Below are 20,457 nucleotides of genomic sequence, written 5' to 3'. Positions count from 1 at the left end.
TAGGAGGTCATGAGCAGAGCGAAGGGGACGGGAGGGAGAGTATCTGGAGACAAGGTCGGAGATGTAGGGGGGAGCAGTGCAGTTGAGGGCTTTGTATGTCAGAGTGAGAGTTTTGTGTTTGATCCTAGAGGCAAGAGGAAGCCAGTGAAGGGATTGGCAGAGAGGCGCAGCAGATGAAGAGCGACGTGTAAGGAAGACGAGTCTGGAAGAGGCATTCATTATGGATTGTAAAGGAGCTAGGCGGCAGGTGGGGAGACCAGAGAGGACAGAGTTGCAGTAATCAAGGCGGGAAAGAATGAGAGAGTGGATTAAAATCTTAGTTGTGTCTTGTGTAAGGAAGTGTCTAATTTTAGAGAAGTTTTTAAGGTGGAAGCGGCAGGCTTTAGCCAATGACTGAATGTGAGGAGTGAAGGAAAGATCTGAGTCGAATGTGATCCCGAGACATCGGGCGTGCGGGGTAGGGGTAATGATGGAGTTGTCAACAGTTATAGAAATATTGGGGGTGGAGATTTTGGAAGAAGGGGGGAAAATGAGGAGCTCAGTTTTGGAGAGATTTAGCTTGAGGTAGTGAGAGGACATCCAGGAAGAGATGTGAGAAAGACAGTTAGTGACACGGGTTAGCAAGGAAGGAGATAGTTCTGGTGCAGAGAAGTAGATTTGGGTGTCATCGGCGTACAAATGATATTGGAAACCGTTGGACTTAATTAGGGAACCTAGTAATGATGTGTAGATTGAGAAGAGAAGGGGACCAAGGACAGAGCCTTGTGGTACTCCGACAGAAAGTGGTGACGGGGCGGAGGAGGCCCCAGCGAAGGCTACACTGAAGGTACGGTTTGACAGATAGGAAGAGAGCCACGAAAGGGCTGTGTCACAGATGCCGAAGGATTGGAGGTACTCATGACATGCACACTCCTGACCATGTTTAAACAAGGGAAATTGCCCGCTGATTCACGAATGCTTAATTTCGACCTCTATGTCACTTCATAACCAGCAAAAAGCTTTGTGTGTTGTAGTATTTGTAAAACAGCAATGACTTTTTTCTCTTCTTAAAAGGACATGAAAGTAAAATTTTGGTTGAATCTAAAAGATAGTGTCTTAATGTTTTGAAAAGTAAATGTTCCTGTGCTGCCCCCACAAAACTATTTTTGGTGGCTTGTCCCTGTCTACCAGTAGATCTGTGAGAGTTGCACTTATCAGACAGTGAGTAACTGATACTTGCTTGTGCACAAGTGTGTCGTCCCTGCTAATGTCAATAGAAATTGTAAGGTTTAACCTAATTTTTCCCCATGAAAAAATAAAATAAAAAATAATATATATGTTATTTAACTGATACTCTTTTATATGCATGATAAAAATTTAATGTCCCTTTAAAGTTATTACTATTCTAAAAAAAAATATATCTGACATGTATATAATATACAATGTAACATAAAATAAAACCAAAGTATGCAATTAGAAAAATATGGTTCGAAAAGATTACGGTTGAGGTCCAAATCTACAAATGAAACATGAAATCAAACTTTCTACATATTTTATGATAGTGAACACATTTTTAAAGAAGCCATAAAAAAATAATTCAGATAACAAATTGAAGCAGCAAACAGTATACAGATTTGAATCCAACATTCTATTCTGTATTTGCCCTTAATGCTCAGAAGTCTAAATCAATCTAGCTATTGTTTGCCCTCAAACATAGTTCTAACTGATTCAAATTCAACGGTTCAGTCCATAGGGATCTTGAGGGGCCTACAATCTACAGCTGTCTGTAGTGTCTTTATCAGCTAAAAGTGATGGTTGGCTTACACCAGACATCCTCAAACTTGGCCCTCCAGAGGTTTTTGAACTACATTTCCCATGATGCTCAGCCAGCTGATATGCTGGCCGAGCATCATGGGAAATGTAGCTCCAAAACCTCTGGAGGGCCAAGTTTGAGGATGTCTGGCTTACACGATACCTTGGCAAAGCAGGGTTTATAAAGAGCTTGCACTCTTCTCTTGGCGGATAAGTCACATTGCTTTTGGAAGTTACAAATGTTAATAGAACCAAACCTGTTAAAATACTGCATTTAGGTTAATTTGTCACAGTAACTGCCTATAAAAATACTCAAATTCATGCGCTCATATCAAAGTGACAAAAAAAATAAAATATATATATATATATATAAGGCAGTTAACATTTCAGAATATTGGTTACACACTACCAAAATCTTTCAGATACAGATTGTCAACTATGCATAAAAAGTTTTTTTTTTTTTACAAAACAGAAAATATATTTATATAATACACATTCTATGTACACATCTTTTAATTTGCATTATATTCTCCCCATACCCTATGCTGGGGTTGCATTTTAATTGAATCCATTAATAAGAAATCAAGAATGCGAAATATATGTCATTTACTGCAAGCCCCTCTTTGCAACACCAAAGATGGTGACCATAAAAATACAGACTTTTTTTATTTTAATATATAATACAACTTCTTGAAACACTTTAAAGTGAATTCTTTAAATGGTATGCAGGAAACTCCATACAAAATTTGTGGTAAAACAATATTAATCCTGTGCAAAATATACTGCGTTCATGACGGAAAGTGTTAATAAAGAAATGTGATAAAAAAAATGGTATTAGAGAAGGATTTCTCTATATGGTTACAATCTCTTTTTTCTCCCTCTAGTAATGACAAGAGTTTGTAAATTGCAGATTTTGTTCATTATTGGTAATCTTTACAGGCACATACGTAGAATAGAAAAAAACATTGGTTTCTTTTTCAAAGTACAGGTTCCCTAATAAATATTTATACTTTAACTTAAAAAGATATAAATTCCTTAGTCCACTTAAATTATCCACAAAGGTTGATTCTCACCGAGAAAGTTACACCGAACAAATAAATCAAAATTTCAGCCCTACAAGATTAAAAGTATGAGAAAGAAAGCGAGGATCCAGCCTCACTGCCCAACGATCAGAGTATGTGGGTTATATCTCTCCATCATCTGAACTGTCACAGCTGTTGCTGCAACTGGAGCTGTCACTCTCGCTACTGCTGCTGCTGTCAGAGCTCTCTCTGCGCTGCAGACTCGCCTGTAACGCGGCTTCTGCCTGTGCCGCCGCCATCTCATTTTGCTTCTGCGCAGCAGCTTTTTTCTCTTGCTCCGAATGGCTCTTCATGTGTGCACTGCGACTTTTCACTTTGAGGAATACCCTAGAAAGTAGTAATAAAGTGTCAGAGATTGTGGCAAGAACTTGTCATCAAGTAATCTTAAAAGGGACATGAAACACAAAATGTTTCTTTCATGATTCAGATAAAGAATACAATTTTAAACAACATTCCAATTTATTTCTGTTACCTAATTTGCTTCGTTCTATAGATATCCTTTGTTGAAGAAATAGCAATGGGTGAGAAAATCACAAGGCTGTATGTGCAGCCACCAAGCCTATTTAGATATGCTTTTCAACAAAGGATATAAAGAGAATGAAGCAAATTAGCTAACAGAAGTAAATCAGAAAGTTGTTTAAATTGCATGCTTGTTATTCCTACTTATATTGCATATGATTCTTATCTGCTGTCAAAAGCAAGTCTGCCCAATGTTTCCTAACTAGTTTATAGGATAGCCTTATGCTTATCCCAGTCCCCCACAGTGTTTGTAAATGACACAGTCAACATAAGAACACAATTGTATTTATAGATTTTACAGATAGGTAAATACAAACATATGCCTTTGAAATCATGTTTAATAACGCTAATGAATGATTAAAGGGACAGTCGAGTCCAAAATAAACTTTCAGCATTCAAATAGGGCATGTTATTTTAAACAACTTTCCAATTTACTTTTAGCACCAATTTTATTTCTCTTGGTATTCTTAGTTGAAAGCTAAACCTAGGTAGGCTCATATGTTAATTTCTTAGACCTTGAAGGCCGCCTCTAATAAGAATGCATTTTGGCAGTTTTTCACCACTAGAGGGCATACATAACACTGAGCTCATGAACGTGACTTTACCATGGAGTCAGCACTGATTGGTTAAAATGCAAGTCTGTCAAAAGAACTGAAATAAGGGAGCAGTTTGCAGAGGTTAATATACAAGGTAATTGCAGAGGTAAAATGTGTATTATTATAACTGTGTTGGTTATGCAAAACTGGGGAATGGGTAATAAAGGGATTATCTATCTTTTTAAACAACAAACATTCTGGTGTTTACTGTCCCTTTAATAAAATGTTAAAAATAACCTGACTTAATCTTGATCCTTTGATTGGAGCACAATCTAACTCAGCCACATTTCTACAAAAAGCTCAACCAAATATACAAAATTCACACTCTAAACATGTTATCGTTTTGTTTTATTATGTTTGATGTTATAAAATTGAGACACACATGTTCTTTCCCCCGGCTTAGAAACCACTTAAAGGGCCAGTAAACCCACCAAATAATGTTATATAATTCTGCACATAGGGATAAGCTAAGCAGATGACACTCCTCAACCAGAAAGATAGGGAAGTCGTAGTAGCCTTCTACCCCTTACGCTTCCCCAGATAGATGACAAACAAAGAGGAAGACTGTCTGAATTCCATAGTAGCCAGAAGATAGAACTTCAAGGCCCAAACCACATCTAGAGATTGAGAAGCAAACGTTCCTTCGCCGAAGAAGGATTAGGACACAAGGTGGGAACAACAATTTCTTGATTAATGTTACAATTCGACACCCTAGTTTAGTGCGTAAAAACCGCCTTATCAGCATGAAAAACCAGATAAGGGGGGGGGGGGGGAGGGGTGTCACATTGCAAAGCAGAAATATCAGAAACTCTGTGCGCTTAGGCAATAGCCAACAAAAAAATAATCCTCCAAAATAATTTAATGTCAACAGTATGCATAGGCTCAAACGGAGCCTGCTGTGCTGCAAAACACTAAGAACAAGATTGAGGTTTCAAGGCGGAGCCCCAGATCTAAACACAGGTCTGATCCTAGCCAGAGCCTTAACAAAGGACTGCACATCCGGAAGCTCGTCCAATCTTTTGTACAGTAACACTGACAGGGCCGATATCTGTCTCTTCAGGGAACAAGCAGATAAACCATTCTCCAGTCCATCCTGGAAAATAGCTAAAATTCTGGCAACCTTATGCCAGGAAAAGCCACACTCTTCACACCAGTACAAGTAAGTCCTCCACACTTTATGGTAGATATGATGAGTAACTGGCTTACGAGCCAAGATTAAGCGTTCAAGCTCCACACAGACAGCCTCAGAGAATCTAGCTTTTGATGAACGAAGGGACCCTGTATCAACAGATCTCTGCAACAAGGTAACCTCCACTGAGGAGATGAGGACATCCCCACCAGATCCACAAACCACGTCCTTCGCAGCCACGACGGAGCAATCAGAATTTCTGGTGCGAGCCACCACGCGAGGGAGAAGCGGTAATGGAGGAAAATGATATACGAGTCTGAACCTCCATGGTACTGGTGGGGCATCTATCAGTTCCGCCTGAGGATCCCTCAACCTCGACCCTTACCTTAGCTTGGTATTGAGGCGGGATGCCATGAGATCTATCTCCGGCATCCCCCACTCCCCTGGGTGAAAGGAATACCTGCTGAGGAAGTCCGCTTCCCAGTTGTCCACAACCGGAATGTGGATCGCTGACAGCATACATCTGTGAGTCTGTGACCACTCTAGTATCTGAGATACTTCTCTCATCGCCAAGGAACTTCTCGTTCCCCACTGATGGTTGATGTAGGCAACCAAGGTTATATTGTATGATTGGAATCTGATAAACTGGGACGAACCCAGAAGGGGCCAAGCCTTTAGTGCATTGAAGATTACCCGTAATTCCAAAATATTGATCAGAATGGAGGACTCCCCCTGAGTCCACAGACCTTGTGCCTTCTTGGCACCCCAAACGGCTCACCAGCCGGAAAGGCTTGCGTCCGTAGTCACAATCTCCCAGGAAGGTCTCAAGAAGCATGTGCCTTGGGACAGATGATCTGGACAGAGCCACCAGGAGAGTGAGTCTCTAGACAGGTTGTTGAGACAGATCTGAATGGTGCCGTTCCATTGTCTCAGCATGCATAGCTGTAAGGGTCTGAGATGGAATCTGGCAAAAGGAATGATGTCCATACAGGACACCATGAGTCCGATCACCTCCATACACTGAGCCACTGATGGTTTCGAGGAGGCCTGGAGGGCAAGACATGCAGAAGTTAGCTTGCAACGTCTCTGTGAGGAATATTCTTATGGATATGCAAGTCTGTTATTGTTCCCAGGAAATTCACCCTTGTACTTATTTTCCATCCATGTGATCGAAGAAGATTGAGAAGGGACTCTGAATGTTCTTCCACTAGACGAAAAGATGGTGCCTGTACCAAGGGATAGTCCAGGTAAGGCGCTACTGCAATACCTTGTGTTCTGACAATGGCTAGAAGAGCTCCCAGAACCTTCAAAATATCCTTGGAGCAGTAGCTAGGCCAAACGGAAGAGCTATTAACTGAAAGTGCTGTTCCAGAAAAGCAAACTTTAGGAACTGAAAATGTTCCCTTTGTATCGGGACGTGAAGGTATACATCCTTCAGGTGTATTGTGGTCATAAACTGTCCTTCATGAACCAGCGGAAGGATTGACCGAATTGTCTCCATCTTGAAAGAGGAAACACTCAGAAACTTGTTTAGGCACTTTAGGGCAAGAATTGGACAAAAAGTTCCCTACTTCTTTGGAACCACAAAAAGGTTTGAATAAAACCCCAAACCTCTTTCTGCTGTAGATACCGGGACAACTACTCCTAGAGAGGAGAGATCCCGTACGCAACCTAAGGCGGCAGCCCTCTTCTCTAGTCTTGTAGACAGACTGGAGAGTAGGAATCTGCCCCTGGGCGGATGAGACTTTAATCCTATCCTGTATGCTTTAGATACAATCTCCAGGACCCAAGGATCCTGTACATCCTTGAACCAAGCGTCTGGAAAAAGAGACATTCTGCCCCCTACTCAATCCGATCCCGGATCGGGGGCCAATCCTTCATGCCGATTTGTTTTCAGCAGGCTTCTTAGTCTGTTTGGACTTATTCCAGGACTGAGCCGGCTTCCATGTACCCTTGGGCTGCTTGTACTTGGATGAGGACTGCTGCTGTTGTGATTTGTCAGAACGAAAGGAACGGAAATTAGACAATTGCCGTCCCTTAAGCCTATTTTTCTTGTCCTGCGGTAGGAAGGCACCCTGCCCTCCGGTAACCGTAGAAATAATAGAGTCCAGCTCTGGACCGAATAAAATCTTCCCCTTGAAAGGAAGAGAAAGTAGTCTGGATTTAGAAGTCATGTCCGCAGTCCAAGACTTCAACCAGAGAGCTCGGCGGGCTAGGACCGCAAAGCCAGAAGCCTTTGCATTTATGCGAATAATCTGCATATTTGCGTCACAGATTGAGTTAACAATTATCAGAGCCTTAATTCTCTCCTGAATATCCTCAAGGGGAGTCTCCACCTGAATGAGCTCCAACAGAGGGTCGCACCAGTAGGTAGCTACTCCTGCAACTGCGGCTACATCTGCCGCCAGTTGAAATAAAAACCCTGTATGTTGAAACATCTTCCTCAGAAAGGTTTCCATTTTCTTATCCATAGGCTCTCTGAAAGAGGAACTATCCTCCAGGGGTATAGTAGTACGCTTAGCCAGTGTAGAAATAGTGCCATCCACCTTAGGGATGGAGCCCCATAAGTGTAATTGAGAGTCAGGGACTGGAAATATTTTTTTAAAAATAGACGAGGGGGAAAAAGAAGTTCCTATTCTTTCCCATTCGTTACTAATAATGTTCGCCATCTTAACTGGCACAGGAAATGTCAGAGGGACCTTCCTGTCTTCATAAACCCTGTCTAATTTAGGGAGCTTAGGTTCCTCAGGGAGAGTAGCCTCTGGAACCTCTAGCCTAGACAGAACCTCCTTTAATAAAAAACGCAGATGCTCAATTTTAAATCTAAAGGAGGGATCCTCCGCAGGAGGAGGTTTAGAAACTGAAGACTCCAACTCAGAAAGTTCACCCTCTGAAGCTACAGAGGTTAACTCATCCTCGAATAGCTGGGACATAATAGCTAAAACCGACAAATATTTAGAAGATTCTAAGTCAGGAGAACTGTGTTTAACCTTTCTCTTGTGTTTGTTAAATCAAGGTAAGGTACTAAGGGCCGCAGACATCGCCGGTTGTAACGGCGCGGACAAGTCCGGGGAACTGCATGTGGAGCAGGTAGGGTATAAAGGGTAGTAATCTCTCGGGATCCAGTTTCCTGAGAGGTAGACGGCTCAGAGGGGCTAATAGCACTATCATTATTAGCGGGCTTGTCTCCCTTCTTAGACTTTAGAACAGTGCTTAGGCAAATGGAACAAAATTGAGCAGGCGGGCAAACCACGGCCTCCTCACAATATAAACAGGAATTATTAATCAGTACAGAAGGAGGGGAACTTTCTAATGTAATATCAGAGTCCTCCATAGCTAGGATATATTCACAGAAGGACAGACAAAAAGTAAACACTTTATTAAAAAAAAACAGCACCTTTATAATCACAATGGCTGGGGCACTCACCACCTCCTAGACCCAGACAGCTAACAGGAGCGATGTCCGCAGCAAGATCGTAGGAAAAACGAAAAGATTGCACCCGGTCACCTAGTGCGTAGGACAGGACTTCCCCTGCTATGAAAAAGGAGCCAAGCTATTATGAGCTGTGCAACACATCAAAACGAAAGTGAAACCTGTTTGTTCCAAGCCAAAAGCACACAGTCTATGAGCCAAAAAAACTCTCACATAAAAGCAGTTATAAATAACCCCTTGCTGTTCAAAAATTAACCCTTGATCCTATCAAGGCATAAAGGAGCCCCACTGCGACCCTGTATAGCAATGTATATATAAAACAATCTTACCTCCAGGATCCATGCCGTGGAACAGGCACAGCCTCTCAAGTGTGACAGTCTTGCAGCGACGCCTCTGACATGGACATGAGTGTTTAACAGCAAGCAGTGAAACTCGTCAACACCAATTGCCCGGGAGCTGTTAGTCTGCAGTCTGGATGGGTTCGCAGAAAAACTTTACCTGCATCTCCAGACTCTAACTTAATACTCTCACTGAGAGGTTGACATGACTACTTAAATCTCCAGTCCTTTCTTTGAAGGGAACATACCCATTACAGGACTATCCAAATCTTCTGACACTTCTCTGCCCCCTCCTATAGTAACGAAAGGCAAAGAATGACTGGGGGATAGGGGAAGTGGGAGGGATATTTAATCCTTTGGCTGGGGTGCCTTTGCCTCCTCCTGGTGGCCAGGTGTTGTATTTTCCAACAGTAAGGAATTAAGTCGTGGACTCTCCCTACCTTATGGAAGGAAAAAATTATTTTAAAGGGACAAATCATTCAAATAGAGCCTGCAATTTTAAAGGGACAGTCTACTTGATTTTTTAATGTTTAAAAAGATAGATACCACCTTTACTACCCATTCCCTAGCTTTGCACAACCATCATTGTTATATTTATATACTTTTTAAGCTCTAAACATCTGCCCGTCTCTAAGCCTCTGCAGGCTGCCTCTTATCTCAGTGCATTTTATTAGCTTTTCACAGTCAGACAGTGCTAGTTCATGTGTGCCATACAGATACACATTGTGCTTACTCCCATGGAGTTATGCAGGAACCAGCACTAATGTGCTAAAATGCAAATTTGTAAAAAGCACTGAGATAAGTCTGCGGAAGCTTAGATACAAGGTAATATCAGAGGTAAAAAGTATATTAATATAACAATGTTAGTTGTGCAAAAATGGGAAATGGGTAATAAAGGGATTATCTATCTTTTTAAATACACATTTTCAAGTACACTGTGCCTTTAAACAACTTTCAGTTTAGTTCTATTATCAAATATGTTTTGCTCTCATGGCATCCTTTGTTTAAAGGCATACCGAGGTAGGCTTGGATCACCTGGTGTGCTCAGCTAGCTCCCAGTAGTGCATTGCTGCTTCCTCAAAGTATAGCAAGACAATGAAGCAATTTTAATGATATATGAGCATTGAAAAGTTGTTTAAAAGTGTATGCTCGGGGGGGGGGGGCGTGTCCGGGCTATGGCCTAAGATGGCTGCTATAATGGGAGCTCTGCAATTTGGAATTACATCCCGCCTGTAATTTGGAGTTTAAACAGCCATCCAGCAAAGATTCAAGTTTCCAGATATAGAGGACGCTTTGCTGAATAGAACCGTATCTCTCAATCAGATTACAGAACTTCCCAGACTGGACCGCTGAGTGTCTCTGGCGGCCTCTTAGGAGAGAGATTTCAGCTCTCCCCCCCCCCCCCCCCGGAAACCGGGTAAGCAGAGAATAGTGAAATCCTCTGCCTAAAAGCTTCACAGTGCGTACACTCTTTAATGGCAAACCATCCAGCCTAATATTTGGTTGTTGTGCTGAACAGGGGATAGTGAGTTAGATCGAGTAACATTGATACTGCAGAACTATTCAGATTGGACATTTGAGGACCCTGGAGGGGGAACCAGGTGCAAAGTGGTCATTCTAACTCCTTTTATACTATCTAGCCATGGAGAAGCTATACTCCAGTATCAAGATCCTGATGGAAGAGCGCAAAGCGCAAATTTGTAAGAGAGTGGACCGAATTCTTACATTCCTGACCACATCATCTTTGACATATGGCGCAGATACGCAGCAGAAAACACCGCCGTCTGAAGGGCGGTTGCCTTCCTCGCAGAGATCAAATCTCACAGAATGCTTGACCACAAGAGAGAGCGGGGCGAGACTGCAGAGCCTACGTAGTGCTGATTTCTCCCTCCTGGCCCTGGATGATCACAGCCCGAAGCTTTTGGAACATCTCCGGACTGATCGCAGTCCCACCAAGGCGCTCCAACAGTGGGCAGATACAGGTGACACACAGGATTCCTCATCAGATGAGCGATCAAGAGAAACTGACCTCCTATGGGCCCAGTCGACTACCCGGAGAGATACAGCTGGCTCTCCTGGACAGAAGATAGGGTCCTTTAACGCAGGTGTCTTTAAGGGACTTGAAATCATAGACCGGGACGCTCATAGCCAGCTTGATGGTATGGGCTGGTCAGTGGGGAGTTCTCCCTTTTCTTTTAGCTGCCGTATTTTTTCAGGGATATTTGAACTCTCTAACAATGATGCCTACGCTGGTGTTGTAAATATGGAGGTCCGTACCGGTATCAGTTAACTTTGGGCACCCTGTCTGGCCCTCAAGTAAAGGCTACATCACTCTATTTGCTGTGACTCTCTTATATGAACTAATGATGACCTTTTAGGTCTGATATGCTCCGTAAAGTTTTATTGTATCACCTAACAGAGAGTTCTTACTAGAGTACCCTAAAATATCAAATTCAGTATTACTATGTACTGCTCTATTGGAGCGAAACTCTTTATATGTTATATTTTTGCTGTTTCCTGAGTGAGGCAGTACATAGTTAGCAGATACATGGACATTTTACAGATAATAAGCTGTATTACATTTATCTTGCTTTAAATGGGAAGTTTATCTAGATCAGAAAGTGCCGGACAATCGCTGGCAGATATGGGGAGTTTATGCAGCATGGCCCTGACAGCAAAACTGGTTATAATAGTGAAGCAGGGAAGTATTTTTATGTTTCACTAGAGTTTATATTTAGAAATGGGTGCTTAGAAGTCGGGTGTATAGTGGTCAGCTCCCTGCAAATTTTTCATTATTAGGGCTGAATAGGTTCACAGACATTACTTTTGTGAATTAAAGTGTTTTTGCATGTCTTTCTTGAATAGAATGCTCTGTATAGTATGCCATAGCATAGTTTATTTTTTAAATAAATGTACTGCAAGTGTGAATCTTGTACACTTATGGTATGTAACTCAGTATATCTAATGATATAATCCTATAAATGTTTCATAGATAATGGCTACCGCAGTTGTTTTCAAGTTCTATTTGTTAATTTGGTATGTTATTTCAACAGCGGCTCTGGAGTTTCTACTATTTTATCAAGGTAGGACTCCAATACTTATTAACTCCACAAACTAAGTTTTTGGACTCATGCTGTTTAATATGATATATAAAAGTCTATAGAGTATCCTGTTCATATAGATTTAGTATAAGAGTTTAATCATCTATTATGTGTTATTTAATGGTTGTAGGGGCTTCCTAGGATACTTGTCACAAACTAATATTTCTTGCCCCATAGACCTTTTATGATAAAACATTCCTTTGAGTATAGTACTTGAATATCTTACATATAGTACAAGAGAGTATATAAAGGGTCCTAGAGGGCCCCTGTAGTTATAACCCCCTACATTTACCTGTCAATTGAGGTATGCTTCATCCTTATTTTCTCATATTCTAGGGGGGCTTCCTAGGATACTTGTCACAAACTAATATTTCTTGCCCCATAGACCTTTTATGATAAAACATTCCTTTGAGTATAGTACTTGAATATCTTACATATAGTACAAGAGAGTATATAAAGGGTCCTAGAGGGCCCCTGTAGTTATAACCCCCTACATTTACCTGTCAATTGAGGTATGCTTCATCCTTATTTTCTCATATTCTAGGGGGGTTGTGGGACAAAATGCATATAGGTTATCCTATTATTCTAAAACTGAGGATGTCATTGGAGATCAGAAGTGGTCTCCTTTGCTACAGTAGACCTCCAATAATGTGGACTTTTCTTTTGAGGCCCGAGAGTGACCTCCTGTATGTCACTGAGGATGCATACTGATAATTAGGCATACTACTGGTGTACCGTGTCTTTGTACCTCCTGCCTGGAATATGTCATTTGTGTTCAGAATATGTGCTACTGTGATGTATTTATCTTATATGTATCCAGTTTTATTGTTATGTATTGCATGTGTGCCTTGTAATGATCCTCTAATAAAAATTAAATAAAAAAAAATAAAAAAAAGTATATGCTCTATCTGAATCATGAAAGACACATTTTTAAATGTCATGTCCCTTTAAGGCCTTAAAATTCTTTTAGATAGCTATATATTATTATTATTATCATTTATTTATAGCGCTATATAAAGACAGGGGTATGTAATAAGAGATTAGTCATTTCTGCAATGTAATCAGGTGACAACCAAATAATTCTTCTTATAAACTAAAATATATTTTGGAAGATTCAGTTCTCAAAGGGACACTACGGGCTAGATTACAAGGAGGTGCAAACGGTTTTGTGCTAGTGCAATCGTGTTTTTGCAAGTCATTTTTATTTTGCTGATATTACAAGTGGAGTGAAATCGCAGTTGCACTAGAGCAATTGCCCTTTATGCTTCAATCCTTACCACGATCTCAGAGCTGTGGTTAACGGTTTTCTGAAACTAAAAAGTTGCACAAAACATTTCAAAAATACATTAACAAAGTAGTTAGACTCATATTAACACTTTTTAAAAAAAATATTGCACAAAAAAGTTATAAGGGCTAAAAGATATGAGATCTTGGGTGTTAGAAAAAAAACGCAGGGAAATGGGTTTGTGCATCATCATAAATGTACCACAATAAAAGATAGGGAATACAGCACTCTTTTTTCGGTCAATTAAGCCAATATTTATTGCTCTATACCTAGATATATATACACACACACACACACACACTGTATGTGTGCATTATATCCCTTTGCCATTAAGTAGATGAAAACATGATAAAACATGTATGCAATATTCATATTTAATAATGATTTTAACTATGTATTTACTGTAAATATTTCAAATTTTCTAATGCGAATATGCTATGTTGTTTGTGCCATGGGTGTTTGTGTTTGTTCCAACAATTCTTTTTTCTCCATTGAATTCTATGGGGAATGCCAAAATGTGATGGCGTTTGCGCGATCTCGGGTGTTAGGTTTTCCCCCCACACTTTTTTTGCATTGATTTCTATGGGGGAATACATGCACGTGTTAGTTTTTTCGCACTATTATGGTTAACGCTATTAAAAAAAAGAAAAGAAATTACAACAGCACTATAACATAGAGATCAAAGCCAACATGGCGAAGTTTCGTGCTCCTAGTCCTTATTCAGGCTATATCAATACACACCAATCACAGTGATTATATACCATCACATATCTAACAACACTATCTTATACCAGACAATATATTACCTATGAAAACTATGGATACAATACAGGTGGCCCTCGTTTTACAACGGTTCAATTTACACCGTTTCAGAATAACAACCTTTTTTTCCAGTCATGTGACTGTTATTGAAAAGCATTGAGAAGCAGTGCATTTATTAAAAAAGCCAGTAGGTGGAGCTGTCCGCTTGTGTTGCAGCAAAGCCAAACAAGCTGAAATTAATCAGTTTAACCAGACCTGAGCTATCGAGCAGCTTGCAAAGGAACAAGATCTTCCTGTCTATAAATCAGTCCAGATTGGAATGCATAGAAAGAACTGTTTGCAGAAAAATGCAAGTGAAGTCTGTGTTGTGTGATTACTTTATTAGGTTTATAATGCTGTTTAGCAAATGTTTTTGTTCATTTAACTTAGTTTAATTATATATTCTGTGTTGTGTGATTATTTTATTAGGTTTATAATGCTGTTTATCATTTAAAGTCTTCATTTCAAAGCTTTAAAAATAATGTATTAGGTGTTACTTATGACAATTTTGAGAGGGGCCTGGAACCCATCTCCCTCACTTCCCATTGACTTACATTATAAACTGGGTTTCAATTTACAACGGTTTCGATTTACAACCATTCCTTCTGGAACCTAACCCCGGCGTAAACTGAGGGCTACCTGTACATAATATTACATCTACATAAAACATGCCACAAAGTAGTGCACATTTTATTATATAAACAGAAATAAGAGGGATCACAAAACACACACAAAAAAAACCTGTCATATCTTTTTACCTATTAAGGCATTTTGGGTGCATTGTATGTAAAGTAAAAATCCAAAATAATTATCTTTGTTTTAGGATTAATTTCCAATATCCTCCCCTTCTAGGCTTTTTTACACTATCAATAACTTGGGATTAAACAGCTACGCTAATTTAAAAAAACTAGAAGGGGAGGAATTATTTTGGATTTTTACTTTAGATACAAAGTATCTTATTTCTGTGTACATAATAGAATTGCATGTTTTTATGGATATGTAATATGAATACATTACATAGTGCCAAATTTTAATATTTCTTATAGGTAATTAATATATTGTCTGGTATAATATATTATTGTTGAATATGTGATAGCATTTAATCAAATGTGTTTGGTGTGTATTGATATGGCATGAATAAGGGCTAGCAGCCCGAAAATGTTGCCATGTTGGCTTTGATCACTATGTTCCAATAAAGACAAATGCGCATAGAGCTGTTGGAATTTGTTTTTTTTGATACCTTCAGAGACTTTACAGTAACTACATCCAAATTTGCACATGCATAAAGAATTGGTGAGTTGCTGGGACCTGTCTTTGTGATGTTTCTTTAAAGGGACAGACATGAAACCCAAAATGTTTCCTTCATAATTCAGAAAGCATACAATTATAGACAGCGATCCAATTTACTTCATTTATCTAATTTGCTTTGTTCTTTTGATATCCTTTGTTGAAAAGCATACATATGTAGGCTCAGAAGCAGCAATGCATTACTTGGTTGTTGCACATAGATGATTCTTGTCATTGGCTGTCCTGATGTGTTCAACTAGCTCCCAGTAGTGAATTTCTGCTCCTTCAACAAAGGCTACTAAGAGAATGAAGCAAATTTGATAATAGAAGTAAATTGTAATAGTGTTTAAAATTGTATGCTCTATCTGAATTATGAAATAAAAAAAAAATCGGTTTCATGTCCCTTTAAAGGGACAGTGTACACCAATTTTCATATAACTGCATGTAATATACACTACTGTAAAAAAGAATATACACAGATATAAAACCTTTCAAAAACTTCCTTAGAAGCTCCTAGTTTAGCACTAATGATGAGGTTAGGCTGGAACACTCAGTGAAAGGGGCTGGGAAAACAAAAAGAGCAGCCACTCCCCCCCTTCCCAGCACATGAAAAGACAGATAACATAAATAAGCAGGAGTCTGTAAACGCATGTATGCATCTGACACTGTGGGGCTTGGTTAGGAGTCTGAAAATCAGCACAATGTTCTTAAAAAATTTATGTTTACCTGATAAAATTCTTTCTCCTACGATGTGTCCGGTCCACGGCTTCATCCTTACTTGTGGGAATATTCTCTTCCCCTACAGGAAATGGCAAAGGGAGCACACAGCAAAAGCTGTCCATATAGTCCCCCCTCTGGCTCCGCCCCCCAGTCATTCGACCGACGGTTAGGAGAAAAAGGAGAAACCATAGGTTGCTGTGGTGACTGTAGTGTACAGAAATAAAAAATTGTAAACCTGACCAAAAAGCCAGGGCGGGCCGTGGACCGGACACACCGTAGGAGAAATAATTTTATCAGGTAAACATAAATTCTGTTTTCTCCTACATTGGTGTGTCCGGTCCACGGCTTCATCCTTACTTGTGGGAACCAATACCAAAGCTTTAGGACACGGATGAAGGGAGGGAACAAGTCAGGTTACCTAAACGGAAGGCACCACAGCTTGCAAAACCTTTCTCCCAAAAATAGCCTCCGAAGAAGCATAAGTATCGAATTTATAAAATTTGGCAAAAGTATGCAGAGAAGACCAAGTCGCTGCCTTACAGATCTGATCAACAGAAGCCTCGTTCTTGAAGGCCCATGTGGAAGCCACAGCTCTAGTAGAGTGAGCTGTAATTCGTTCAGGAGGCTGCCGTCCGGCAGTCTCATAAGCCAATCGGATAATGCTTTTCAGCCAAAAGGAAAGAGAGGTAGCAGTAGCTTTCTGCCCTCTCCTCTTACCAGAATAAACTACAAACAAGGATGATGTCTGTCTGAAATCCTTTGTTGCTTCTAAATAGAATTTTAAAGCACGGACCACATCTAAGTTGTGTAACAAATGTTCCTTCTTCGAAACTGGATTCGGACACAGAGAAGGAACAACTATTTCCTGGTTAATATTCCTGTTGGAAACCACTTTTGGAAGAAAACCAGGTTTGGTACGCAAAACAACCTTATCTGTATGGAATACCAGATAGGGTGAAGTACACTGCAAAGCAGACAATTCAGAAACTAAAAACAGAACTTTCCAAGATAGTAACTTAATATCTATGGAATGTAAAGGTTCAAATGGAACCCCTTGAAGAACTGAAAGAACTAAGTTTAGACTCCATGGAGGAGTCATGGGTCTGTAGACAGGCTTGATTCTGACTAAGGCCTGTACAAACGCCTGTACATCTGGCACTGCTGCCAGACGTTTGTGCAACAAAACAGACAGAGCAGATATCTGTCCTTTAAGAGAACTCGCTGACAACCCTTTATCCAAACCCTCTTGGAGAAAGGAAAGTATCCTAGGAATTTAAATTTTACTCCAAGAGAATCCCTTGGATTCGCACCAACAGATATATTTTTTCCATATCTTATGGTAAATTTTCCTAGTCACAGGTTTTCTGGCTTGGACCAGAGTATCTATAACTGAATCTGAAAACCCACGCTTAGATAAAATCAAGCGTTCAATTTCCAAGCAGTCAGTTGCAGAGAGACTAGATTTGGATGTTCGAATGGACCTTGTACTAGAAGATCCTGTCTCAAAGGTAGCTTCCATGGTGGAGCCGATGACATATTCACCAGGTCTGCATACCAAGTTCTGCGTGGCCACGCAGGAGCTATCAGAATCACCGAGGCCTTCTCCTGTTTGATCCTGGCTACAAGCCTGGGAAGGAGAGGGAACGGTGGAAACACATAAGCTAGGTTGAACGACCAAGGTGCCACCAATGCATCCACTAGTGTCGCCTTGGGATCCCTGGATCTGGACCCGTAGCGAGGAACCTTGGAGTTCTGACGGGACGCCATCAGATCCATGTCTGGAATGCCCCATAGTCGAGTTAACTGGGCAAAGACCTCCGGGTGGAGTTCCCACTCACCCGGATGGAAAGTCTGACGACTCAAATAATCCGCCTCCCAGTTGTCTACTCCTGGGATGTGAATTGCAGATAGATGGCAGGAGTGATCCTCCGCCCATTTGATGATCTTGGATACCTCTCTCATCGCCAAGGAACTCTTTGTTCCCCCCTGATGATTGATGTACGCTACAGTCATGTTGTCCGACTGAAATCTTATGAATCTGGCCTTCGCTAGTTGAGGCCAAGCCAGGAGCGCATTGAATATCGTTCTCAGTTCAAAAATGTTTATCGGGAGAAGAGACTCTTCCCGAGACCATAGACCCTGAGCTTTCAGGGAGTCCCAGACCGCGCCCCAGCCTAAGAGACTGGCGTCGGTCGTGACAATGACCCACTCTGGCCTGCGGAAACTCATTCCCTGAGACAGGTGATCTGGAGTCAACCACCAGCGGAGTGAGTCTCTGGTTAACTGGTCTACTTGAATCTGGGAAGAAAAATCTGCATAATCCCCATTCCATTGTTTGAGCATGCACAGTTGTAATGGTCTTAGATGAATTAGAGCAAAAGGAACCACGTCCATTGCTGCAACCATTAATCCTATTACCTCCATGCACTGAGCTATGGAAATCTGAGGAATAGATTGAAGAATTTGACAAGCGTTTAGAAGCTTTAACTTTCTGACCTCTGTCAGAAAAATCTTAATTTCTACAGAATCTATTATTGTTCCTAGAAAAGGAACCCTTGTGGACGGGGACAGGGAACTCTTTTCCATGTTCACCTTCCACCTGTGAGACCTGAGAAAGGCTAAAACAATGTCTGTATGAGCCTTTACTTTGGAAAGAGACGACGCTTGGATTAGAATGTCGTCTAGGTAAGGTGCTACAGAAATGCCCCTCGGCCTTAGAACCGCTAGAAGGGACCCTAGTACCTTTGTGAAAATTCTGGGAGCAGTGGCTAAACCGAATGGAAGAGCCACGAACTGGTAATGTTTGTCCAGAAAGGCGAACCTTAGGAACTGATGGTGATCTTTGTGGATAGGAATATGCAGGTACGCATCCTTTAAGTCCACGGTAGTCATATATTGACCCTCCTGGATTGTTGGTAAGATCGTCCGAATGGTTTCCATTTTGAATGATGGAACTCTGAGGAATTTGTTTAGTATTTTTAAATCCAGAATTGGCCTGAAAGTTCCCTCTTTTTTGGGAACTACAAACAGGTTTGAGTAAAAACCCAGACCTTGTTCCGCTGTTGGAACTGGGTGTATCACTCCCATCTTTAATAGGTCTCCTACGCAATGTAAGAATGCCTGTCTCTTTATCTGGTCTGAAGATAAGCGAGACATGTGGAACCTTCCCCTTGGAGGGAGTTCCTTGAACTCTAGAAGATACCCCTGAGAGACAATTTCTAGTGCCCAGGGATCCGGAACATCTCTTGCCCAAGCCTGAGCAAAGAGAGAAAGTCTGCCCCCTACTAGATCCGGTCCCGGATCGGGGGCTACCCTTTCATGCTGTCTTGGTAGCAGCAGCAGGCTTCTTGGCCTGTTTACCCTTGTTCCAGCCTTGCAATGGTTTCCATGCTGGTTTAGGCTGGGAAGCGTTACCCTCTTGTCTAGAGGCTGCAGAATTAGAAGTCGGTCCGTTCCTGAAATTGCGAAAGGAACGAAAATTAGACTTGTTCTTAGCCTTGAAAGGCCTATCCTGTGGGAGGGCATGGCCCTTTCCCCCAGTGATGTCAGAAATAATCTCCTTCAATTCTGGCCCGAAAAGGGTCTTACCTTTGAAAGGAATATTAAGTAATTTTGTTTTGGACGACACATCCGCCGACCAAGATTTTAGCCAAAGCGCCCTGCGCGCCACTATTGCAAAACCTGAGTTTTTCGCCGCTAATTTTGCTAATTGAAAAGCGGCATCCAAAATAAAGGAATTAGCCAACTTTAGTGCGTGAATTCTGTCCATGACTTCATCATATGGAGTCTCCTTTTGGAGCGAACTTTCTAGTTCCTCGAACCAAAAAGACGCCGCCGTGGTGACAGGAATAATGCACGAAATTGGTTGAAGAATGAAACCTTGCTGAACAAAAATCTTTTTAAGCAATCCTTCCAATTTTTTATCCATAGGATCTTTGAAAGCGCAACTGTCCTCTATAGGAATAGTTGTGCGCTTTGCTAACGTTGAAACTGCCCCCTCTACCTTAGGGACCGTTTGCCATGCGTCCCTTCTGGGGTCAACAATGGGGAACATTTTCTTAAATATAGGAGGTGGAACAAAAGGTATACCTGGCTTCTCCCACTCATTCACTATGTCCGCTACCCTCTTGGGTATCGGAAAAGCATCAGCGTGCACTGGGACCTCTAAGAATTTGTCCATTTTGCACAACTTCTCTGGAATTACCAAAGAATCACAATCATCAAGAGTAGCTAGCACCTCCTTAAGCAGGGCGCGGAGATGTTCTAGCTTAAATTTAAATGCCACGATATCAGGTTCTGCCTGCTGAGAAATTTTTCCTGAATCAGAAATTTCTCCCTCGGACAGACCCTCCCTCACTGCCAATTCAGATTGATG

The 20,457-nt window shown here is 41.1% G+C and overlaps 1 protein-coding gene across 3 annotated transcripts in view; it reads right to left on the bottom strand.

Moving 5' to 3' along the window:
* Window positions 1-1,514: 1,514 nt before the first annotated feature.
* Window positions 1,515-20,457, bottom strand: part of MIDEAS (mitotic deacetylase associated SANT domain protein) — a 233,592-nt gene continuing 214,649 nt past the window's right edge. For 2 of the 3 annotated variants that reach the window (XR_008400071.1, XR_008400072.1), the window contains exons 13-14: window positions 1,955-3,200; window positions 1,515-1,819 (exon numbers count right to left, since the gene is read on the bottom strand). Coding sequence is in view for 1 of the 3 variants with exons in the window: in XM_053697805.1 (XP_053553780.1) it covers window positions 2,975-3,200 (226 nt within the window). In the remaining 2 variants the exon portion in view is untranslated. Of the gene's footprint in view, window positions 3,201-20,457 lie in introns of all 3 variants that reach the window. The other variant, XM_053697805.1, reaches the window with a different exon arrangement.

The sequence above is a fragment of the Bombina bombina genome, chromosome 1 (assembly GCF_027579735.1).
Source record: "Bombina bombina isolate aBomBom1 chromosome 1, aBomBom1.pri, whole genome shotgun sequence".
Lineage (NCBI taxonomy): Eukaryota > Metazoa > Chordata > Amphibia > Anura > Bombinatoridae > Bombina > Bombina bombina.
This window is presented reverse-complemented; position numbering and strand designations above follow the sequence as displayed.